The 25,522-nt window shown below is 52.7% G+C and overlaps 1 protein-coding gene across 2 annotated transcripts in view; it reads left to right on the top strand.

Annotated features, from left to right (window-relative positions):
- LOC139266961 (netrin-G1-like) overlaps positions 1-25,522 on the top strand; it is a 36,487-nt gene that overhangs the window by 5,497 nt on the left and 5,468 nt on the right. The window contains exons 2-5 of one of the 2 annotated variants that reach the window (XM_070884599.1): positions 12,168-12,811; positions 16,045-16,221; positions 17,458-17,477; positions 20,990-21,157. In XM_070884599.1, coding sequence (XP_070740700.1) covers positions 12,168-12,811; positions 16,045-16,221; positions 17,458-17,477; positions 20,990-21,157 — 1,009 coding nt within the window. Of the gene's footprint in view, positions 1-12,167; positions 12,812-16,044; positions 16,222-17,457; positions 17,478-20,939; positions 21,158-25,522 lie in introns of both variants that reach the window. The other variant, XM_070884598.1, reaches the window with a different exon arrangement.

Below are 25,522 nucleotides of genomic sequence, written 5' to 3'. Positions count from 1 at the left end.
TTTCTCCCTCTTGCTCCCTCCTCCCCTCCCACATTACACGGGCTCATTCACCAGAAACACCCTTTTGCCGAATTTGCCCTCCGACCGAAAGGGGGCGCACTCACTGAGCGAGACGATTTTCCCCGCCCCAATCCATGGAGTGGAGAGTTGAGCAAAATTCAGCTCTTTGTAGATTGTTTTTGTTGCGGGCGGTGCAGTCAGTTTGCGGCGGGGTGGAAGTGCGTGGGGAGCGGGGCGGACGGCGGTATATGTCTGCGAGCTCCTGTTTTATTTCCCACCCCCAGGAACCTGCTGACTGACGGAGCTGAAATGAGCCTGGGATTAAAGTGTTTGTTTGAACCTGGTTTGACAGACAGTCGGTGGGTTCCCTGAACACCTGCTCACAGCCCTGAGTCTCCGTGAGGCTGGGGCACTGGGGACATTAGTTTGGGGAGAAGGCCCTTTATTGGGGACCTTTCATTAGAAGGAGGTCACCCATTGGGGACGGATGGTTTAAAATTGGAAGCTGGGTGTTTAATGAACGATGGCTGTGGTCTATAAGGGCCGATCGACACAGGCCGGTCAATAATGTGGGATTACACCACAGCTGGTTGAAGATTTGCTGCAGATTCTCAATCTTTCCCCAGTCTGGTTTCTTTCTCTGAAACCTCCCTCTGGTCTTCTCATTGCTGAAATGTTTAGACACAAACACCAGGTGCAGAGTTCTGGGTTTCATTAACTTGAACAAACATTCATTTCTGCCGGCTCATGTTCTTTATAATTAAATTCCAAAGTGTAGAATCCCATCGAGCTCCCTGGCAAGATGTTGACTTAAAACCGCCGTTCCTTTATTAAATTAATTCTGGGGATGTGGGCATCGCTGACATGGCCGGCATTTATTGCCCATCCCCAGTTGCCCTGAGAAGGTGGGGGTGGGCCGCCTTATTGATCCGCTGGGAGCAGGTTTGATACAAACTGAGTGTCTCGCTCGGCCACTTCAGAGGGTCATTAATAGTCAACCACGTTGGTGTGGGCCTGGAGTCACATATAGGCCCGGGCAGGGTACGGAGTCAGGTTTCCTTCCCTAAAGGACATTACTGAACCAGTTGGGCTTCACGGCAATCTCCCTGAGCTGTGGGCCGTGGGGAGATGGACCCTCTCCCTGAGCTGTGGGCCGTGGGGAGATGGACCCTCTCCCTGACCCACTGTGTGCCGTGGGGAGAGGACTCTCTCCCTGACCCACTGTGGGCAGTGGGGAGAGGACCCTCTCCCTGACCCACTGTGGGCCGTGGGGAGAGGACCCTCTCCCTGACCCACTGTGGGCCGTGGGGAGATGGACCCTCTCCCTGACCCACTGTGGGCCGTGGGGAGAGGACCCTCTCCCTGACCCACTGTGGGCCGTGGGGAGAGGACCCTCTCCCTGACCCACTGTGGGCCGTGGGGAAAGGACCCTCTCCCTGACCCACTGTGGGCCGTGGGGAGATGGACCCTCTCCCTGAGCTGTGGGCCGTGGGGAAAGGACCCTCTCCCTGACCCACTGTGGGCCGTGGGGAGAGGACTCTCTCCCTGACCCACTGTGGGCCGTGGGGAGAGGACCCTCTCCCTGACCCACTGTGGGCCGTGGGGAGATGGACCCTCTCCCTGACCCACTGTGGGCCGTGGGGAGAGGACTCTCTCCCTGACCCACTGTGGGCCGTGGGGAGATGGACCCTCTCCCTGACCCACTGTGGGCCGTGGGGAGATGGACCCTCTCCCTAACCCACTGTGGGCCGTGGGGAGAGGACCCTCTCCCTGACCCACTGTGGGCCGTGGGGAGATGGACCCTCTCCCTGACCCACTGTGGGCCGTGGGGAGAGGACCCTCTCCCTGACCCACTGTGGGCCGTGGGGAGATGGACCCTCTCCCTGACCCACTGTGGGCCGTGGGGAGATGGACCCTCTCCCTGACCCACTGTGGGCCGTGGGGAGTGGACCCTCTCCCTGACCCACTGTGGGCCGTGGGGAGATGGACCCTCTCCCTGACCCACTGTGGGCCGTGGGGAGAGGACCCTCTCCCTGAACCACTGTGGGCCGTGGGGAGAGGACTCTCTCCCTGACCCACTGTGGGCCGTGGGGAGATGGATGATACCAGAAATGAGAGGGTATACATATCAGGAAAGGATGAACAGAAAAGAGAATGCTGAGGGGTGATCTAATTGAGGTTTTTGAAATTATGAAAGGTTTTGATTGAGTGGATACAGAGAGAAGCAAGAAATCCAATAGAGAATTCAGAAGAAACGTCTGTACCCAAAGAGTGGTGAGAATGTGGAACGCGCTACCACAGGGAGCGGTTAAAGCAAATAGTGTAGATGCATTTAGGTGAACTTGACAAGCGTATGAGGGAGACAGGAATAGATTTAGATGAGGAAAGACGGGAGGAGGCTCGAGTGGAGCATAAACACCGGCATGGACTGGTTGGGCCGAATGGCCTGTTTCTGTGCCGTGTATCCGACGTAATCCTAAATGTAATCCTATGTAATCTTTCAGCTCAGCACTGGCCCACTAAATGCTGCTAACTGAGCAACTCTGCTCGAACATTAACTCCAACAAAGGGCCTGATTACTGGGTGATGGGAAGTGACATCAATCTGTGGGATTGTACTTTATGGAGCCACTAACTTCTGTACTCAATAATACACTAATTAATATCATTAACCAGGGGAGTGAACCGTGCTGACAGCGAGTGGTTTAGTTAGTGATAACGACAGGCTCTTCGTCACACCACACAGTGTAAATGCGAGACAGCAACACTTAAAGCCCGAAATAAATGTCAAGGGATGAGTGGATTTGAGAAGGAACAATGATTTATAAGATGCTCCGTTTATGCTCCAGTGTTGCAGGAGCAGTTTCTGTAATACATGATCCTTATATTGAAATATCTTCCCTTCCCGCGTTGATGCAGCCACACACAGCAGGAGCCTCTTATGTCTCTCTCTCCCTGGGCTGTTTGGTGATGTTTAATTATTATCTTCTTCTTAGGCTGTCCCCTAGAGTCGAGGATGAATTGCTTCCACATTCAAATGAGTTCTAAGGTGACTGATGAGACCAATGTGGGATCCACAGTCTCTGTCACAGGTGGGGTAGATGGTGGTTAGAGGGACGGGTGGGTGGGGTGCTTGGGTTGTCGTACGTTCCTTCTGCTGTTTGTACTTGGCTTCCACATCCTCCCGGCAAAGAGACTCGATGTGTTCGTCGCCTTCTCGGATGCTTCTCCTCCATTTTGAGCGGTCTGGATCCAAAGATCCAAGATGCGGCCACTCACAACATCATCGAGCAGACAATAGGGGTGCTCAAGCAGCGTTTCCGAAGCCTGGACCACTCTGGAGGCAGCCTTCAATACTTCCCTCAACAGGTGTCGCTATTCATTGTGGTGTGCTGCATGTTGCACAACTTGGCCATCATGAGGGCCCAGGCCTTACCAGCGGGGAGTGCAGCCCCAACTCAGGAGGAGGAGAAAGAGGAACAGGAGCCTGGCGAGGCCCCGACTGGCCAGCCAGAGGAGGAGGTGCAGCAGCCACGGAGGAGACACCGTGGCACTGCTCCCGATGCAAGGGCCACATGTCAGTGGCTCATCATACATCGGTTCTCCAACAACACAACACAACCTCTGACCAGCAACTAATAAACATTTAACAACAGCCCCTTGAAACACCATAACACACAATTAACATCAACAATATCTGTACACAGGCCCCTGCCATTTGTCATTCCACAACAGTATCCATGTGCCATATTAGGCACATACACTTACAACAATAGCAGGCGTCAACAGGCCAGATCGTGACAAATACAGAGTGATGCCATGGATATTTACAGGGTGAGGCCTTCTGTCCATTGTGGCTAAAGTTTTTATTGAGACTAGCTCTGGCATTTGCTACCCCTTACCTCAACCTCCTCCCACACCTCCTGCTCCTCCTCAATGTTGCCCCAGTGCCTGCAGCAAGGCTGCTTGAGGGCTGCTGTGTGTGTAACAGACACTACAGATGGCCGAGTAGGATACATTGGACCAGCTCTGGGCCTGGAAGGCCCGGCTGCGGACTGCACCACCTCAGCATCGGCGGCAGCAGTCTAGGTTGGCTGGTGTGTAGACCGCGGCAGGTGCAAAGGCAGAATGGCAATGGTGGGAGCCAGAATGCTGTCATCTTGAGCAAAGACAACACGTTCCATTTCCCACGGCCCACTGCCACCTCCCCCAGGGCGGAGCCTCAAATATCCGGAGCAATATGTGGGAGCGCGGATTACTGGCCTGCTTCGGCACCGTTACCTCCCCGTTGGACTGTGGGGAACAGAGAGGATGGCAGCAGTCAGTGTTTGCATGGCATCACTCTGTGACTGACTCAGGACAGCCTGAGTCTCAAACGCAGCGTTCTGAGAGTTGTTGCCACAATCATTGACAGTATCACATCACAAAGACCTTGCGTGGCTTGGGTCTGTGATGCGATAGCTGCTGCCACATCAACCATGGCACGCGCTCTCCCCTCTGCGACTCCACTGTCGCTGGTTGAGTCCATCTCCCTCTGTAAATGGGCAAGGATGGGTTCATTGAACTGCTGAGAGGCAGGGACAATGCTTGAGGCGGTCTCCCCCAACCTCAGTGCAAGTGTATCCATGCTCTGCGGGACCTTCTCCAATGCACCCATTGGCTCGCGGTGCATTTGCGTGGACTCTCTGAACATAGCCTCCAAGTCCAGGTCCACGTCTGACTGTCTCTGAGCAGGACTGATAGGCCGACTCACTCGCCGGGGCGATGGCCCCCGAGCTTCCCCTCGCTCTGGGCGCTGCTGCATGCCACTGGATTCAGGAGCCTCAGGCTCTTCAAAGCCCAGGAATGTTGGCTCTTCCACCAAGGTGGTGACCCCACTCGATGCAACTGATGGAGGGTCCCACACAGACACCACACATTCCTCACCTTCCTCATCATCTTCCCCGTCAGTCGAAGTGCACGGCGCTTGCTGTCAAGGGTCAAGGATCTCACAGAAATGCCAAAGGGCATACACATACCGTCACGGTCCACAGGGGGCGCTGCTTCTCCGGCCACTACCGCACCAACTGGTGTGCCCATGGGGATGGACACTCGCTCCTTCACGTCACTGAGGGCTTGTATGTCAGGCTCCCCTCCACCGGTGCACTGCTGCTCTCTCCTGTTGTGAGCTAGTTTCACCTGCAGTAAGAAGCACAAGAAGGTGTGAGTGAGTGTGCAGCTCATCGTGTGCCACATGTGTCTTCCATAGTTGAATAGTTGCTGCTGTGTGGATGTGTGCAAACGTGCATTTGAATCTGCGTGGCTGCTCACAGTGCATGTGTGAACGGTGGGATGAGGTGAGAAGGGCCTCAGATTAGGGATGAGGCTGAAGTCTTGAGAAAGGGTAGTGTGAGGAGGGGTGAGGCTGAGTAGGGAACCAGAAGGTGAGCCAGGTTTGGATGGGCCGGGCATGGCTGGTGACCTGAGTCTGAACCTTTATGGTGCCTTCACCAACAAAGACCACGGCCTGGGACACACAGTGATGGAGCAGTCGGAGGTCAGTTGTAGCGCTGGGGCATGGTGCTGTTAATTATGTCCCGAGGACACGGCATTTCAGAAGCACGTCACATCTGCACCGTTCCATTATTCATTCATACTTTACACAGCTTTAGGATTCTGGTACTAATGTTACTCCATTCCTTCTACATTGAGTATTAAAAATAACCAATCCAATATGCGGCTTTAGTCACTGCCTTTAGTCGATGCTGTGACGATTGTAGATTCATTAATCTCTATGATCTCTGTATATTGCCGCGCTCTCCATCTTTATCACACACATTAGTTTTATTGATTGCTGCAACAGCCACTTGCTGGGGATGAGGATGTTACAGGTGAGCTGTCTGATCATTTGGAAAAGGATGTCGGGCTGATTCTGTGTTGCCGATGTCAGGCAGAGTCCCAGTGTGTCCGATCCACAGGATGCACTGCAGCAACTCGCCAAGGCTTCTTCAGCAGCACCTCCCAAACCCGCCACCTCCAGCACCTAGAAGGACGAGGGCAGTAGGTGCCTGGGAACACCATCACCTCCAAGTTCCCCTCGAGTCACACAGTGTCCCGACTTAGAATCACAGCATCATAGAATGATACAGCACAGAAGGAGTCCATTCGGCCCATTGTGCCTGTGCTGGCTCTTTGAAAGTGTTACCCAATTAACCCCACTCCCCGCTCTTTCCCGGAGCCCTGCAAATCTTTCCCCTTCAAGTATTTCTCCAATTCCCGATTGAATCTGCTGCCACCGCCCTTTCAGGCAGCGCATTCCAGATCACAACATGTGGAGCTGCCGCTGTGTCCATCGCTGCTTTACCGCGGAAGGTCAATGACCTGAAGTGACCACGAGGGAGCCCTGCCACCTCTGACTGCTCCCTCACAAACCAGCCTGAGGTGAAGCATCATTCGGCCCACAGACCCAGGGATATGGCTTGAGCACAAATAAGGGACTGTTTTCACAACAGACGATAAAAAGACAAGTTCCCGTTAATCATTCCGCCCACAAAACTCTTGCCCTTTCTCTCTCTCTCTCTCTAACCCAAACAGTCAGCTGCAGTGAGACTCATTTTCCTATCTCCAGAGGTCAGAGGTCGAAGATTCTTTCACTGAACATGAACTTTGGAAAATCTCAACAAAGAAAACGTCCAAAATGTCGTCATGTCAGAAATCTGTCCAAATATCAGCTCCCTGGTCTCTTTACAATCCATTTTATTTTGCTCAAAACGATTCCCAAGGATAATTGGGGAACTGAGAGGATCTAACTATGGGGAAAGGCTGAACAGGCTGGGGCTCGTTCCTGATCCCAGGGATGTGGGACATCAGTTACAAAGAGAGACTGGAGAAGCTGGGATTGTTTTCCTTACAGCAGAGAAGGTTAAGGGGAGATTTAATACAGGTGTTCATGGTCATGAGGGGTTTAGACAGAGTAGATAGAGAGAAACTGTTCCCATTGACGGAAGGCTTGAGAACCAGAGGACACATATTTAAGGTGATTGACAAAAGAACCAAAGGCGACATGAGGAAAATTGTTTTTGCGCAGTGAGTGGTTAGGATCTGGAATGCACTGCCTGAAAGGGTGGTGGAGGCAGAGCCCAGCGGGAGAATTGTGTCGAATTCTGGGCACCACACTTTAGGAAGGATGTCAAGGCCTTGGAGAGGGAGCAGACGAGATTTACTGGAATGGTCCCAGGGATGAGGGACTTCAGTTATGTGGAGACTCTGGAGAAGCTGGGATTTTCTCCTCAGAGCAGAGAAGGTTAAGGGGAGATTTAATACAGGTGTTCAAAATCATGAAGGGATTTTGATTGAGTAAATAAGGAGACACTGTTTCCAGTGGCAGGAGGGTCGGTAACCAGAGGGCACAGATTGAAGGTGATTGGTGAAAGTACAGAGGGGAGATGAGGAGACCCCACTTTCTGCCTTCTGACACTCTGAATAGCTGCCCTTTACCCCGACTCTCTGCTTTATGTCCTGAAGCCAGCTAGCTATCCATTCTGCTACTGGCTCCCTGACTCTGCATTCTCTGACCTTATTCATTAGTCTATTATGTGGTCCCTTATCGAAGTTCTTTTGGAAATCTGGATAAATTATATCTAATGTATTACCCTTGTCTGCTCTCTCTGTTACCTCTTCAGAGAATGCAATGAGGTTGGTCAAGCAAGACTTTCCCTTTTGAAATGCATACCAGGTTATTAAAAAGATGGCGGAAGTTATAGCAGATGCATTCGTTATAATCTACCAAAATTCTCTGGACTCTGGTGGCAGACAAAAGGCAGGTAACTATAGGCCAGTTTGTTTAACATCTGTCGTGGGGAAAATGCTTGAAGCTGTCATTAAGGAAGAAATAGCGGGACATCTAGATAGGAATAGTACAATCAAGCAGACGCAACATGGATTCATAAAGGGGAAATCATGTTTAACTAATTTACTGGAATTCTTTGAGGATATAACGAGCATGGTGGATGTGGTGTATTTAGATTTCCAAAAGGCATTCGATCAGGTGCCACACGAAGGTTACTGCAGAAGATAAAGGTACGCGGAGTCAGAGGAAATGTATTAGCATGGATCGAGAATTGGCTGGCTAACAGAAAGCAGAGTCAGGATAAATGGGTCCTTTTTTGGTTGGAAATCGGTGGTTAGTGGGGTCCCACAGGGATCGGTGCTGGGACCACAACTGTTTACAATATACATAGATGACCTGGAAGAGGGAACAGAGTGTATTGTAACAAAATTTGCAGATGACACAAAGATTAGTGGGAAAGCGGGTTGTGTAGAGGACACAGAGAGGCTGCAAAGAGATTTAGATAGGTTAAGCGAATGGGCTAAGGTTTGGCAGATGGAATACAATGTTGGAAAATGTGAGGTCATCCACCTTGGAAAAAAAATCAGTAAAAGGGAATATTATTTGAATGGGGAGAAAGTGCAACATGCTGCAGTGCAGAGGGACCTGGAGGTCCTTGTGCATGAAACTCTTTTTGGAGTTTATCTGCAAAACAAAAAACATTAAACCGTGCCACCTGCCGTGGATGACACAGCAGACATTTACAAGGCCCCTTTTTTTTTTCTTTTTTTTTTGTTTTTTTTTGGGCGCTAAAATCACATTTTTTCCAGTGCCCCCTATAAAAGGGGAGGGGGACACTAAAAGCACCGGCAATTAAAACAAATTAAACTTTAAAACGTAAAATCAAATAAAAATTTGGTTGCCGGACGTGATGATGCACTCCAGTCCCTCCGGTGCCCACCTCTCGCGGAAGGCCGCGAGCGTACCGGTGGACACCGCGTGCTCCATCTCCAAGGACACCCTGGACCGGATGTAAGAGAGGCAGGCAGTCAGGTTGAATGACCCCCTCGACCGCCCGCTGCCTGGACCGGCTGATGGCACCCTTGGCCGTGCCCAGGAGCAGTCCTACGAGGAGGCCTTCGGACCTACCCGCTCCCCTCCGCACAGGGTGCCCAAAGATCAGGAGAGTGGGACTGAAGTGCAGCCAGAATTTCAGGAGCAGCCCCTTCAAATAATAAAACAGGGGCTGCAACCTCGTGCATTCCATAAAAACATGGAACACGGACTCTTCCAGACCACAGAAATTGCAGGCAGCCTGGGAGTCCGTGAACCGGCTTAAAAATTTGTTGCACGGCACTGCTCCATGCACCACCCTCCAGGCCAAGTCCCCGATGAATAGTGGGAGGACTCCCGCATAGAGTGCCCTCCATCGGGGACCCCCGCCTCCTCCGGACGGCAAGATGGTACGCCATGGCGTGTCCGGACAGTCGGCGAGGATGGCAAAGTTGAGAGTGTGCAGGAGCAGCCCGTACAGGAAACCCCTCCGCGCGGAACTGAAAGGCACGGAGGGGATTTCCCCGAGGCGGCTCAAGTTGTGAGGCGCCGGCCCCCGAGGGAGGTTCCGGGATTTGGCGCCGATGAGGAATTCCGTCCGGACGGGGGTCAGTTCCGACGGGATCTCCACACATGCTCGAGCCTCCTCGATGCACCTAACAGAGTCAGGGCCCAAAGCTGTTTTTAGCAACTCGATGGCATCGGCCGCGTGGCGGACGTTGGCAGAATTTAGGCGCCGCGCCAGCGTGTCTGGCGCCATCCAGCCCGCTCCTCCGCCATCGAGCAGGTCCCTGACCCTGGTCACCTCACCAGCCACAGCCCTCTCTTCCGACCGCCACATAAAACCTCGGCCGTGGAGGTACGGATTCCCGAGCAGCGGCTCCTGCAGGACAGCCGCCACTCCAGCCGGCGGAGAGCTGCGCTTGGTGGAGACTTTGTTCCAGACCCTGATGAGGTCCCTGTAAAAGACAGGCAGCTCCCGGAGGGCGGTCCTGACACCCCCCAAGTTCACAAACAGGAGCTGCGTGTCATAATTGAGGTCGAGCTGCTGGCGGAAGAAATACGTCGCCAGAGCGCACCACCTAGGAGGGGGCTCGACGTAAAGGTATCTCTGCAGGGTCTGAAGACGGAAAGTCGCGAGCTGGGCGCTGACGCACACCAACGACTGACCGCCTTCCTCAAGCGGGAGACTCAAGACCGCAGCAGAGACCCAGTGCTTCCTGTTGTTCCAGAAGAAGTCCACCAGCTTCTTCTGTATTTTGGCGACAAACGCAGGGGGAGGGGTCAAAGTGACCAGCCGGTACCACAACATTGCGGCCACCAGCTGGTTTATGACTAGCGCTCGACCCCTGAAGGACAGCACTCGGAGCAGTCCTGTCCAGCGCCCTAGGCGAGCGACGACCTTGGCCTCCAGCTCCTGCCAGTTCGCCGGCCAGGCTCCCTCGTCGGGGCTAAGGTAGACTCCCAGATAGAGGAGATGGGTCATGCTCCAGGCAAAAGGCCTGAGCTCCTCCGGCAGGGAGTCCACCCGCCACTGACCCACCAGGAGTCCGGAACATTTCTCCCAGTTGATTCTGGTGGAGGATGCGGCCGAGTAAATCTCTTGGCACTCACGCATCCTCCGCAGGTCAGTGGGATCCTCTACCGCGAGGAGCACGTCATCGGCGTAAGCCGAGAGGACGACCTCCACGCCCGGCCCTTGCAGAGCCAATCCCGTCAACCTCGTCCGCAAGAGGCGCAGGAAAGGCTCCACGCAGATGGCAAGTTAGTTTGCAGGTGCAGAAGGTAATCAGGAAGGCGAATGGAATGTTGGCCTTCATTGCGCGAGGGATGGAGTACAAAAGCAGGGAGGTCATGCTGCAACTGTACAGGGTATTGGTGAGGCCGCACCTGGAGTACTGCATGCAGTTTTGGTCACCTTACTTAAGGAAGGATATACTAGCCTTGGAGGGCGTACAGAGACAATTCACTAGGCTGATTCCGGAGATGAGGGGGTTACCTTATGATGATAGATTGAGTAGACTGGATCTTTACTCATTGGAGTTCAGAAGGATGAGTGGTGATCTTTTCGAAACATTTAAAATAATGAAAGGGAGAGACAAGATAGAGGCAGAGAGGTTGTTTCCACTGGTCGGGGAGACTAGAACTAGGGGGCAGAGCCACAAAATATGGGGGAGCCAATTTAAAACCGAGTTGAGAAGGAATTTCTTTTCCCAGAGGGTTGTGAATCTGTGGAATTCTATGCCCAAGAAAGCAGTTGAGGCGAGCTCATTGAATGTATTCAAATCACAATAGATAGATTTTTAACCAATAAGGGAATTAAGGGTTATGGGGAGCGGGCGGGTAAGTGGAGCTGAGTCCACGGCCAGATCAGCCATGATCTTGTTGAATGGCGGAGCAGGCTCGAGGTGCTAGACGGCCTACTCCTGTTCCTAATTCTTATGTTCTTATGAAGTCCATGCTGACTATTCATTATTATACTTTTGCTTTCTAAATGTTCTTCTATATTCTCCTTTAGTAAGGATGCCATTATTTCTTCAACACCGATATTAAGTTGACCGGTTTTCAGTTCCCTGGACATGCTCTATCTCCCTTCTTAAATATAAATATTACGTTCCCTATCTTCCCATCCTCAGGTACGACACCTTTTTATAACTAATTATTAAATATGTGCCTCTGCTATTTTTTCCCCAGGTTCAATTCTAAAGCACAGAAGTGTTCCGTCCAGACCTGGGGTTATATTTAACCCGTGCTGTACCTGCCCTGGGCGTGTTTGATGGGACAGTGTAGAACGAGCTTTACTCTGTATCTAACCTGTCCTGTACCAGTCCTAGGAGTGTTTGATGGGACAGCTTAGAGGGAGCTTTACTCTGTATCTAACCCATGCTGTACCTGCCCTGGGAGTGCTTCAAGGGACAGTATAGAGGGAGCTTTACTCTGTATCTAACCCGAGCTGTACCTGCCATGGGAGTGTTTGATGGCACAGTGTAGAGGGAGTTTTACTCTGTATCTAACCCGTGCTGTATCTGCCCTGGGAGTGTTTGATGGGACAGTACAGATGGAGCATTACTCTGTATCTAACCCATGCTGTACCTGCCCTGGGAGTGTTTGATGGGACAGTGTACAGGGAGCTTCACTCTATATCTAACCCGTGCTGTATCTGCCCTGGGAGTGCTTCATGGGACAGTGAGAGGGAGCTTTGTTCTGTATCTAACCCGTGCTGTACCTGCCCTGGGAGTGTTTGATGGGACAGTGTAGAGGGAGCTTCACTCTGTATCTAACCCGTGTTGTTCCGTCTCTGTTTCCAGGAGAACCCGTACATGTGCAACAACGAGTGTGATGCTCACATGCCCGAGCTCGCACACCCGCCCGAGCTGATGCTGGATGATGAGGGGCGGATTCCCAACACCTTTTGGCAAAGCATCTCCTGGAGGAGTTTCCCCGAGCCCCTCCTGATCAATATCACTCTGTCCTGGGGCAAGACCATCGAGCTGACCGAGGACATAGTCATCACCTTTGAGTCGGGCCGGCCGGAGCAGATGGTCCTGGAGAAGTCTCTGGACCATGGCCGGACGTGGCAACCCTACCAGTTCTACGCGGCCGACTGCCTCACCTCCTTCGGGATGGAGCCGAGAAGCGCCCGGGATCTGAGCCCGGCCTCGGTGCTGGATATCATCTGCACGGAGCAGTACTCCAGGGGCTACGTGTGGAAGGTGGACAAGATGGTCCGCTTCGAGATCCAGGAGCGTTTTGCCCTGTTCGGGGGGCCCCGTCTCCAGGACATGGCCTCGCTGTACGGCCAGCTGGACACCACCAAGGACCTGAGGGACTTCTTCACCCTGACCGACCTGCGGGTCAGGCTGCTCCGGCCGGCCACTGGGGCCACCAGTGTTGACCAGCACAACCTCTCCAAATACTTCTACGCCATCTCCAACCTGGACATTCGTGGCCGGTGAGAGCTCCTCGCCCCTTCTGGCCAGAGTCGCTGACCCCACACTTCACACGCAGGAGGCGTCGTGTCTCATGCCAACATATGGGGCACTCACACGGCCACGTTCTGGGGCACTCACAGGACCAACATCTGGGGGTAATTCACAGGGACACCTGGGGGGGAACTCACAGGGTCAATATCTGGGGCACTCAGGGTCAACATCTGGGGGCACTCACAGGGCCAACATCTGGGGGTAACTCACAGGGGCAACATCTGGTGGTAACTCACAGGGGCAACATCTGGGGGTAACTCATAGGGACAACATCTGGTGGTAACAGGGACAACATTGTGGTTAACTCACAGGAACAACATCTGGGGGGCACTCACAGGGCTAACATCTGGGACACTCAGGGTCAACATCTGGGGGCTCACAGGCCAACATCTGGGAGGGCATTCACAGGGTCAACATCTGGCGGGGCTTAGGGTCAACATCTGGGGCACCCAATGTCACCATCCGATGGGAACTCACAGGGCAACATCTGGCGGCACGCTATCGGGGCCAACATCGGGAGCACGCTTTCTGGGTGCACATCTGGGGGCACCCACGGGGCCAACATCTGGGGGCACTACCAAGGAGAAATCTGGGACACTGTATCAAGGCAACATCTGGGGAACTCTATCAGGGCCAACATCTGGGGGATACTCTCAGTCTATCAACTTGGTGATACTCCATCAGGGCAAATAGCTGGTGTTCCCTATCAGAGCTAACATCTGGGATACTCTATCAGGGATAACATCTGGCATGGCACTCTATCAGTTATCATCTGGAGGGCACTATATCGGAATAAACATCTGACACACAATTTCAATGAACATCTGAAGGGCAGTCTATCAGGGCCAACATCTAATTACGAGGAGGGATTACACAAACTAGGGTTGTGTTCCCGAGAATTTAGAAGGTGATTTGATTGAAGTGTTCAAGATATTAAGGGGAACTGAAAGGGTAGATACAGAGAAACTATTTCCCTGGTTGGGGATTCTGGGAGTAGGGGCATAGTCTAAAAATTAGAGCCAGACCTTTCAGGTGTCAAATTCGGAAACACTTCTACACACAAAGGGTGGTAGAAGTTTGGAACTCTCTTCCACAAACGGCAGTTGATGCTGTACCAATTGTTAATCTTAAATCTGCGATTAATAGATTTTATTAGCCAATGGTATGGGGCAAAGGTGGGTGAATGGAGTTAGGTCACAGATCAGCCATGATCTCATTGAATGGTGGAGCAGGCTCGAGGGGCTGAGTGGCCTCCTCCTGTTCCTGTGTGAACGCTGGGTAACTGGGGAGGTTTGACAGCGATAGATGGGGATCTCTCCCCTGGCCCACTGGGCACCGCCAGCTGCCCCTGTGTCGGGTGTTTGAGCTTTCCTGAATGGCCCTGCGACAGTGGGCACAGACCAGCACTGTGCCAGCTCCCCCTGCCCCTGTCGATGGGCCCATTAGCGAGCTTTCACAGTCCTGCTGGCTGACTGGCGATGAGTCAGCGAGTTCCTGCTCAGTGTTCAACCAATCGAGCAGCACGGAGCGAGCAGAGTCTGTCCCTTTACTCTCAACACTGCCGAGCTCCAGTCTGATCAGGATTCAGAGAGTGAGAGGATCACACAACACAGGGGGAGGCCATTCAGACCATCGGGCCTGTGCCGGTCTTTGAAAGAGATACCCAATTAGTCCCACTCCCCGCTCTTTCGCCATAGCCCTGCAAATCTTTCCCTTGAAGTATTTATCCAATTCCCTTCTGAAAGTTACGAATTAATCTGCTCCCACCGCCCTTTCAGGCAGCGCATTCCAGATCACAACAACTCGCTGCGTAAATAAACTCTCCTCATCTCCCCTCTGGGTCTTTTACCAATTACCTTCAACCTGTGACCTCTGGTCCCCGACCCTCCTGCCACTGGAAACAGTTGCTCCCTATTTACTCGCTCCAAGCCCTCCCTGATTTGAGGAATGATTGTGACTGAAGGCTTCCTTCGTGTTGGATCTATATTCAGTCTGGGTCAGCGAGTTCCCATTCTCCCATCACACAATCTCCGGGGCTCGGAGCCATTCCCTCATTATTCCACACTCAGCTTCTGGGAGGCTCGTTCCAGCTTTTAGCCGAGGACAATCTTCAGACACTAATTAGAGAACAGGAGCAGTAAAATGTTTACGCTGCCGTTAATGTGACTCCAAGGAACTGTCTGGGTATCTGCTTAGTTCAGCAAACAGTGCCCAGAACTGACAATTTGCTGAATGTGCAACGTACAATCTGCGGATTGTGAAGCTTCACCCTCGCAGTGAGTTAAACTGCGGCTCGATGCTGTTAGCACAGAGTCACCGAGACCAGCGTTCTCACGCTTCACGGCACAGAGACCGTCACAGCACTTTGGGCCTTTCCAAATCGCAACAACAACAACAATTTCTCATCCTTGTCTAAAAATCCCTCCTTGGCCTCTCCCACTCCCTATCTGTGTAACATCCTCCCACCCTACAGCCCTCCGAGATCTCTGCTCTCCTCCAACACCAGGAACAGCCCTCCGAGATCGCTGCTCTCCTTCAGCACCAGGAACAGCCCTCCGAGATCTCTGCTCTCCTCCAACACAGGCCTCTTGTCCATCCCCCACTCCCTTCGCCCCACCATTGGCGGCCGTGCCTTCAGCTGCCTGGGCCCTAAGCTCTGGAATTCCCTCCCTAAACATCGCCGCCTCTCCACCTCTTTCTCCTTTAAGACGCTCTTTAAAACTGACCTCTTAGACTAAGCTTTTGGTCACCTGACCTAATATCTCCTTATGTGGCTCGGCGTCAGTTTATCTGATTTATGCTCCTGTGAAGCACCTTGGGACGTTTTACTAGCTATAGGCGCTATATAAATGCAAGTTATTGTTGCAGTTGTAGATGTTGTTGTTGTTGTTGTAAAGAAATAACTTGTGAGAGGCGCTCTATAAATGCAAGCTCTTCCTTTGAGGGGCCTGGAAGGCCGGAGCTGATCAGAAACTCTCTCCTAACGTGTTCTTATTGCTGCCCAGAATCTGATCGTCAATCAGCGGAAACACACCCAGAAACTGACTCGCCGCCTGGGTTGAAAGGCAGTAAGTGGGAGAAAAATGTTGCTGTTTCCAGAGCGAAGCTGGGAAAGGGAGAGCGGACTCGTGGAACGGCCAGTCCCCAGTCTAACCCGGCTGCTCAGCTTATTTTAAACCAGCTTGCTGTTGTTTTTTGCCAGGTGTAAGTGCAATCTTCACGCCAACAACTGTATCTGGGAGAAGGGGAAGCTGAGTTGTGAGTGTGAGCACAACACGACGGGGCCGGACTGCGGGAGATGCAAGAAAGGCTTTCAAGGCCGAGCGTGGAGAGCAGGCTCGTACCTCCCAATCCCCAAAGGGACGGCCAATGTCTGTGAGTAACCAGAGCTGCTCCGGCCCGGCCCAGTGCCGGCACCAGATTCCCTTCACATTTCATTCTCAGCCCAACTCCCGCAACGTGCCAACTCCAAAATACAACCCACCCATCTTTGTCATTGTGTTCATGTGGGAACAGAGACTCACAGCGGGAAATTGGACAGAGCCAGGGACAGAGATAGGGTCCGTGCCCACAGCTCCATGCTGAGGGAGGCGGGGCGGAGTGGGGGGGGAATAGGGGGAGGGGGGTGGAGAGAGAGAGGGGGAGTGGGAGGGAGAGAGAGAGGGAGTGTGGGGGGGGCGGGGGAGAGGGAAAGGGGGGTGAGGAAGAGAGGGAATGTGAGGGAGATTGGACAGAGCCAGGGACAGAAATAGGGTCCGTGTCCATAGCTCCACACTGAGAAGGGCGGGCGGGGAGAGAGAGAGAAGGGCAGAGGGAGGGAGCGAAAAAGGGGGGAGAGAAAGAGAGATGGAGGGAGAGAGAGAGGGGTGTGTAGAGAGAGAAAGAGAGAAGTAAAGAATGAAAGAGAACAAACAGAAAGTGGGAAACAGTGAAATAGAGAATGTGAGAAAGAGGGAGAGAGAGAAGCAGAGTAAGTAACTGAGAATGAGAGATGGAAAGTAAGGGAGAAGAAAAGAGAGAGAAAAGGAAATTGAGAAAGAGAATGGAAGAGATCTGGAAAAGGAAATAAAAATGAAAGAAAGATTATCCAATTAGTCCCACTCCCCGCTCTTTCCCCATGGACCTGCAAATGTTGCCTTTTCAAGTATTTATCCTACTCCCTTTTGAAAGTTACGATTGAATCTGCTCCCACCGCCCTTTCAGGCAGCGCATTCCAGATCACAACAACTCGCTGCGTAAAAATAATCCTCATCTCCCTCTGGGTCTTTGGCCAATCACCTTCAATCTGTGTCCTTGGGTTACCCACCCTCCTGCCCCTGCAAACAGTTTCTCCTTATTCACTCCGTCAAAACCCTTCCTCATTTTGAAGCCCTCTGTCAATATAATGTCGGGGTCAGTGAGCGAGGGGGGATCGCTGGCATTATGTAGAGGGTGAGGTTGTCATAGCCGCAGGGGTTGAATTTGCTGAAACCTCACTCCGGACACCCACACATACAGAGCCAGCAGTGAGGTGCAGACTGATGTGAGAATGGAATGTTCACAGCTGGATGAACATCTGGGGAACAGCTGGGGAGGGTGAGAGGAGAATAAGCCTCTGTGTAATCAATATCTGAAGCAGATCAGGAAGTGAAGGTTGTGAGGGACATCTGTGGCCTGCTGTGTGTGGAATGTCCAGAGATCAATATCCAGATAGTGAGCTGACTGGGCAGTGGGGGAGGGGTGTGTGTGACCACTGATGCCCTTCCGTATTAACTCTGCGTACTTACACACTAATCGCACGTAGTGGGAGCGTCCCCACGTACTACTCTCACACACCTTACGGGAGCACTTTAGCAACTCTACCTGGTCTCACACAGGGCTGGTGTGAGCGCTCAGAGGATGCAGCACGCCAATCCCCCATCAGTTCCTTGTTCGTGAGTTTGAGTGACGTCGATCTGATGAACACTCCGTGTAATGGGTTGTGGTAATGTGTTTATCGATAAAGATTGTTAATCAGATGTCTCTCTAACTCTGTTTCCGTTTCCCTCTCCAGGCCTCCCTCACCCCTCCGTGGCGAGTGGCCGTAAGTATGCTCTCTGACCTGTGACTTGCTGACCCAGAGCTCATTTCTGTATTGGGAATGATCCGCTTCCCTCAAACCTCCCTTGTCGCTCAGTGAGCGAGGAACAGGTGTAGGTGTGAGCAGGGATTGAGTGTGAGCAGGGGCTGATTGTGAACAGATGAAGGTGTGAGGCAGATTAGGTATGAACAGGGCTGGGATCGGGAGTCTGCTTGCCCGTGTATCTATGCAGTAAAGTATAATCTCCTCGAGCAGTGCAGCAGATATAAAGCAGGGAAGATGTAATATATACGACGCACATCTTAGCTGAGACGAAAATGCTTCTTAACTGTGTCTCAGTGAGAACGTTCAGTGGGAAGTGGAGGGAAGATTTGTAGAAATCCATATGGTGGTTGAGGCCGAGATCAATGGGGACCTGTTGTTATCCCAGATGCAGGAATGGGAACTGGGTGAGTGTCTCGGCCTCAATCTGTTCCCCTTTGTTCCTGGATCTTACATCAACTTGTTCCCGTTTATTTAACCCTTCGCATGCTGTCCATGTCATTCCAAACCATCCGCCATATCGCAACCCTGAACCAACACCCAGACTGACCAGGAGCAGAGTGACCATAATTTCTCACACTGACCAGGAGTGACCATAACTCCCCATACCGACCGGGAGTGACCATAACTCCCCACACTGACCAGGAGTGACCATAATTCCCCATACTGACCGGGAGTGACTATAACTTTCCACACTGACCGGGAGTGTCCTCAACTCCCCACACTGACCAGGAGCGACCATAACTCCCCACACTGACCGGGAGTGTCCTCAACTTCCCACACTGACCAGGAGTGACCATAACTCCCCACACTGACCGGGAGTGTCCTCAACTCTCCACACTGACCAGGAGTGACCATAACTTCCCACACTGACCAGGAGTGACCATAACTCCCCACACTGACCGGGAGTGTCCTCAACTCTCCACACTGAGCAGGAGTGACCATAACTCCCCACACTGACCGGGAGTGACCATAACTCCCCACACTGACCGGGAGCGACCATAACTCTCCACACTGACCAGGAGTGACCAAAACTCCCCACACTGACCAGGAGTGACCATAACCCACCACACTGACCGAGACTGGGGGTCAATGAAACGTTACACTTTGACCCCAAACCTGCTCCTTTCTTGACCAGGTACAGCCAGAACTGATACTCAAAACCTTCATCACCGACACAAACTGAACGAAAGACAAACTAGTTCTAATATCTGGCGAAGAATCTCCATTTTCTGCTGAATTACTGAGTGAGTTGTTGCTGTATTCAGTCACACTGAATAATAACAGGGAGACTCCGTCACATCTGGCATTACACAGTTTGCCTTTCAAACTCTCAACCCACTCGAATGTACCCCCGTAATCCCACAATAACAGCCTGTCACGGCCTCACCCCATTTAATCATCGCTCCGCGGACCAGATTCCCACTAATTATCCATCGATCCGCTTCGAGCGACAGCCCGGGCAGTGAGTAGACCCGGGGAAGTGATTGATTGATCCGACATTGGTTCCCGGTCCAGCAACGCCTCCAATTTATAATTCTCATCCTCGCGTTCAAATCCCTCCGTGGCCCCACCTCTCCCTATCAATAAAGCCTCACACCCTACAGCCCTCCCTATCTCTATAACCCCTCCCACCCTACACCCCTCCCTATCTCTATAATCCCCTCCCACCCTACAACCCTCCCTATCTCTGTAACCTTCTCCATTCCTACCGCCTTCCCAAGCCTCCAGCTGCCTGGGTCCAAAGCTTTGGAATTCCCTCCCTAAACCTCTCCATACCACCTCGCTCTGCTCCTTTAAGAATTTCCTTAAAACCTATCACTTTGACCGAGCTTTTCGTCACCTGTCCTAATATCTCCTCCCGAGTCTCGGTGTGAGTTTCTGTCTGATTGGCGGTGTAGCGGAGATGGAAATGTCCGTTTACTTGTCTCTCGGATACTCCTGCCATCCCGGACAGTGTCCACTCGATGTGTGTGCGTACAGTACTGATGTTCTGTTCAGAACGCGTTGTTCTCCAGCTGGGATTAATAATTGCTGATTTCTCCTGACACATGCAGCTGACCCAATGCTCGGTCGCACACGGCCAAGAATCTCATCACTAGAGGTCACGATCCCAGAGCAAGATAGGAGCTCTCAAACACCGCGACTGGCTCAGAGCACATGAGAAAGCAAGGATTTGCATTTATATATTGTTCCCTCAGGACTGCCCCTCCGGCAGGGCAGCAATCCCTCAGTACTGCCCCTCAAACAGTGCAGTGTTCCCTCAGTACTGTCCCTCCGACAGTGCCGCACTCCCTCAGTACTGTCCCTCTGGCAGTGCAGCAGTCTTTCAGTACGACCACTCCGGCAGTGCAGCAATCCCTCAGTAATGCCCCTCACACAGTGCAGCACTCCCTCAGTACTGCCCCTCCATCAGTGAAGCAATCCCTCAGTACTCCCCATCACACAGTGCAGCACTCCCTCAGTACTCCCCCTCACACAGTGCAGCACTCCCTCAGTACTGCCCCTCCATCAATGCAGCAATCCCTCAGTACTGTCCATCTGACAGTGCAGCGCTCTCTCAGTACTACCCCTCCGACAGTGCAGCACTCCCTCAGTACTGTCCCTCCGACAGCACAGTGCTCCCTCAGAACCGCCCTTCCGACAGTGCACCACTCCCTCAGTACTGCACTGGGAGCGTCAGTCTGGATTATGGGCTCAAATCTCTGGAATGGGACTTGAACCGATGACCTTCTGACTCCGAGGCGAACGTGCTGCCCACTGAGCCACAGTTGAAAGGCCCCTAACTTGGCAGTGCTGTGTAAAACCCGGCACAGAATCTATAACCTGGGATTGGGACCATCCATTGCCATCTGCCTGATTCAATGCAAACCGTAACTAGCCAGGAGTCTGATGTTTTCCCCTCACTGCTAAAAGCCTCAGTGTTCCCTCCCTCCCTCCCATTCCAGCCATTTCCTCCCCACCTTTCATTCCTGCAGCATGTGACCCTCTCACAGTCTGCAAACTGTCTGTGTCCCATCTACACTCTCTGTCTTTTCCCTGCAAGCCTGCGAATGCTTCGGCCATTCGAACCGGTGCAGTTACCTCGAGCTGCTCACCACCGCCATTTGCGTGAGCTGTAAGCACAACACTAGAGGCCGACACTGCCAGTTATGTCGGCTGGGCTACCACCGAAACCCTTCAGCACAGCTGGACCACCACAACGTTTGCCTAGGTCAGTTCCTGTTACAATCTCTGCTCTCTCCTTCTTTCACCCTTCTGCTTTCAGCCCAAAACAAGATAAAGAAACAAAGAAAATACCTTCAATAGGGCTGAGCAAAGCACGTCGGAAATCAGCCCCTCTTTCCCCAGTGACCAGTCTCAACCCAACCTTTCCCCAGTGACGAGACCCCGACCCAACCTTTCCCCAGTGACTAGACCCCGACCCAACCTTTTCCCAGTGACTAGACCCCCAACCCAACCTTTCCCCAGTGACTGGACCCCGACCCAACCTTTCTCCTGTGACTAGACCTCGACCCAACCGTTCCCCAGTGACTAGACCCCGACCCAACCTTTCCCCAGTGACTAGGCCCCGACCCAACCTTTCCCCAGTGACTAGACCCCGACCCAACCTTTCCCCAGTGACTAGACCCCGACCCAACCTTTCCCCAGTGACTAGACCCCGACCCAACCTTTTCCCAGTGACTAGACCCCCAACCCAACCTTTCCCCAGTGACTGGACCCCGACCCAACCTTTCTCCTGTGACTAGACCTCGACCCAACCTTTCCCCAGTGACTAGGCCCCGACTCAACCTTTCCCCAGTGACTAGACCCCGACCCAACCTTTCTCCTGTGACTAGACCTCGACCCAACCTTTCCCCAGTGACTAGGCCCCGACTCAACCTTTCCCCAGTGACTCGACCCCGACCCAACCTTTCCCCAGTGACTAGGCCCCGACTCAACCTTTCCCCAGTGACTAGACCCCGACCCAACCTTTCCCCAGTGACTCGACCCCGACCCAACCTTTCCCCAGTGACTAGACCCCGACCCAACCTTTCCCCAGTGACTAGACCCCGACCCAACCTTTCCCCAGTGACTAGACCCCCGGCCCAACCTTTCCCCAGTGACTGGACCCCGACCCAACCTTTCTCCTGTGACTAGACCTCGACCCAACCTTTCCCCAGTGACTAGACCCCGACCCAACCTTTCTCCTGTAACTAGACCCCGACCCAACCTTTCCCCAGTGACTCGACCCCGACCCAACCTTTCTCCAGTGACTAGACCCCGACCCAACCTTTCTCCTGTGACTAGACCCCGACCCAACCTTTCCCCAGTGACTAGACCCCCGACCCAACCTTTCCCCAGTGACTAGACCCCGACCTAACCTTTCCCCAGTGACTAGGCCCCGACCCAACCTTTCCCCAGTGACTAGACTCCGACTCAACCTTTCCCCAGTGACTAGGCCCCGACTCAACCTTTCCCCAGTGACTAGGCCCCGACTCAACCTTTCCCCAGTGACTAGACATCGACCCAACCTTTCCCCAATGACTAGACCCCGACTCAACATTTCCCCAGTGACTAGGCCCTGACCCAACCTTTCCCCAGTGACTAGGCCCCGACTCAACCTTTCCCCAGTGACTAGACCCCGACTCAACCTTTCCCCAGTGACTCGGCCCTGACCCAACCTTTCCCCAGTGACTAGACCCCGACCCAACCTTTCCCCAGTGACTAGGCCCTGACCCAACCTTTCCCCAGTGACTAGGCCCCGACCCAACCTTTCCCCAGTAACTAGGCCCCGACCCAACCTTTCCCCAGTGACTAGGCCCCGACCCAACCTTTCCCCAGTGACTAGGCCCCGACCCAACCTTTCCCCAGTGACTAGGCCCCGACCCAACCTTTCCCCAGTAACTAGGCCCTGACCCAACCTTTCCCCAGTAACTAGGCCCCGACCCAACCTTTCCCCAGTGACTAGGCCCCGACCCAACCTTTCCCCAGTAACTAGGCCCCGACCCAACCTTTCCCCAGTGACTAGGCCCCGACCCAACCTTTCCCCAGTGACTAGACTCCGACCCAACCTTTCCCCAGTGACTAAACCCCGACCCAACCTTTCCCCAGTGAGTTTGCCCCAACCAGTCTTTCCCTAGTGATGAGGCCTGGCCCAGGCTTTCCCCAGCGATGAGGCCTGGCCCAGGCTTTACCTAGCGATGAGGCCTGGCCCAGGCTTTCCCTAGCGATGAGACCTGGGTCCACCCTTTCTCTGGCGATGAGGCCTGGCCCAGGCTGTGTTGAGATAAATTGAAAGCTCTGTGTTTTGACGATATAATCATTGCCTCCCTGTCTCCATTGTTTTTTAGGAATTTGTATGTTGTTTGTAATATGTCCTTACTATACAGTATAAATGCACACGAGGCCCACATTTGAGAGAAGGTCACTCTGTGACCAGTTACCTTTATTGCCAAGACCTCAAGAGACAGACGGTGGGTGGAGCTTCCCCTTTTGTACCAGGAAGTCCAGGTTAGGAGTGTCTCCCACAAGTTCGCCCCCTGTGGTCAGTGTTCTCAAGGTGTACAACTTAGGTTAGCTTAAACATGGGTCACAATGACAGTTGAATACATCACCACCCCCCCAAAGTCTTATTGGGATCACAGGTTAAGTCTCTCTGGTGGTTGATGCTCCCTTGTAAAGTGCCTGAGTTGGGGCTCCGGTTGTTGGGCGCTGGCCTGAGTGTCTGCTGTTTGCAGTGCCTCAGGCGTGTCCGGACTGCCCACAGTGACTGGGCTCTCCTCCACTTGGTTCTGGTGTTCGGTCACCTGTGGTGGAGTAAACTCTACGTAGTGTTCTTCCTCTGCTTCTTCTATGGGGTTGCTGAACCTCCTTTTAGTTTGATCCACGTGTTTGCGGCAGATTTGTTCATTGGTAAGTTTAACTACCAAAACCCTATTTCCCTCTTTGGCAATCACAGTGCCTGCAAGCCATTTGGGCCCTGCAGCGTAATTAAGGACAAAAACAGGGTCATTGACATCAATACACCTTGCCCTCGCATTCCTGTCATGGTAGTCACATTGTGACTGACGCCTGCTCTCAACAATTTCTTTCGTAGTAGGGTGTATAAGGATAACCTGGTTTTGAGCGTCCTTTTCATTAGCAGCTCTGCAGGTGGAACCCCTGTGAGCGAGTGTGGTCGGGATCTATTGGCCAACAGGAGACGTGACAAGCAGCTTTGTAGGGAACCCCCTTGGATTCTGAGCATCCCCTGTTTGATTATCTGCACTGCTCGTTCCGCCATTTGAGGCCGGCTTGAACGATGCCATTCTGACATGGTTGATTCCATTGCCTGCCATGAAGTCCTGGAATTCAGTACTTGTGAAGTACAGGCCATTGTCGCTGACCAAGACGTTCGGTAGACCATGGGCGGCAAATATTGCCCATAGACTTTCTACCGTGGCAGAGGATGTGCTTCAATTTCAAATGGCACACTCAATCCATTTGGATTAAGCGTCTACAACAACCAAAAGCATTTTTCCCATGAAAGGACCTGCGTAGTCCACATGGCTTGGCGGGCCAGGACCAGGGCTATGGGGGGCTTCCCTGGCTGCGTTGCCCAGCTGAGCACATGTGTTGCATCTGCGAACACAAAGTTCCAGGTCTGCATCTATCCCTTGCTACCAAACATGTGACCTGGCAATTGCCTTCATCATGACAATGCCCGGGTGCTCATTGTGAAGTTCTCTGATAAACACCTCTCTGCCCTTCGGTGCATGTCTACTCGGTTTCCCCACAGTAGGCAATCAGCCTGAATCGAGAGTTCATCCTTGCGCCTATGAAACGGTTTAAACTCCTCAGGGCATGCCCCGTACATGGCTGCCCAGTCCCCATTCAGGACACATTTCTTAACTAAAGACAGCAGCGGGTCTTTATTTGTCCAGACCTTAATCTGATGGGCTGTCACAGGTGAGCCTTCGCTTTCGAAAGCTTCAACAGCCATGACCATCTCAGCATCATGCTCAGCTGCCCCCTCAGTGGTGGCTAGTTGGATCCTGCTGAGTGCATCAGCGCAGTTTTCAGTGCCCGGTCTGTGTCAAATTGTGTAGTCATAGGCAGCTAAGGTGAGTGCCCACCTCCGTATGCGGGCCGATGTACTCGCATTTATGGCCTTGTTGTCGGCCAAAAGGGATGTTATTGGTTTGTGATCTGTCTCCAGCTCAAATTTCCTGCCAAACAGATACTGATGCATTTTTTTTACTGCATATACACATGCTAGCGCTTCCTTTTCTACCATCCCGTAGCCCCTTTCTGCCTGGGACAGACTTATGGAGGCATAAGCTACCGGCTGTAACTGACCATTGGCATTCATATGCTGCAACACACACCCGACCCCATAGGATGACGCATCATCTGTTAAAATTAGTTTCTTACACGGGTCATATAACGTTAACAGTTTGTTAGAGCACAACAAATTGCGTGCTCCATCAAAAGCCCTTTCCTGGCTGTCCCCCCAGACCCAATCACGACCTTTGCGTAGGAGCACGTGTAGCGGCTCTAACAGCATGCTCAATTTGGGAAGAAAGTTACCAAAATAGTTCAGGAGCCCCAGGAGCAA

This window comes from Pristiophorus japonicus, chromosome 7, assembly GCF_044704955.1.
Source record: "Pristiophorus japonicus isolate sPriJap1 chromosome 7, sPriJap1.hap1, whole genome shotgun sequence".
Lineage (NCBI taxonomy): Eukaryota > Metazoa > Chordata > Chondrichthyes > Pristiophoridae > Pristiophorus > Pristiophorus japonicus.
Note: the sequence above shows the minus strand (reverse complement) of the source record. Positions and strands in the feature narration are given on the sequence as shown.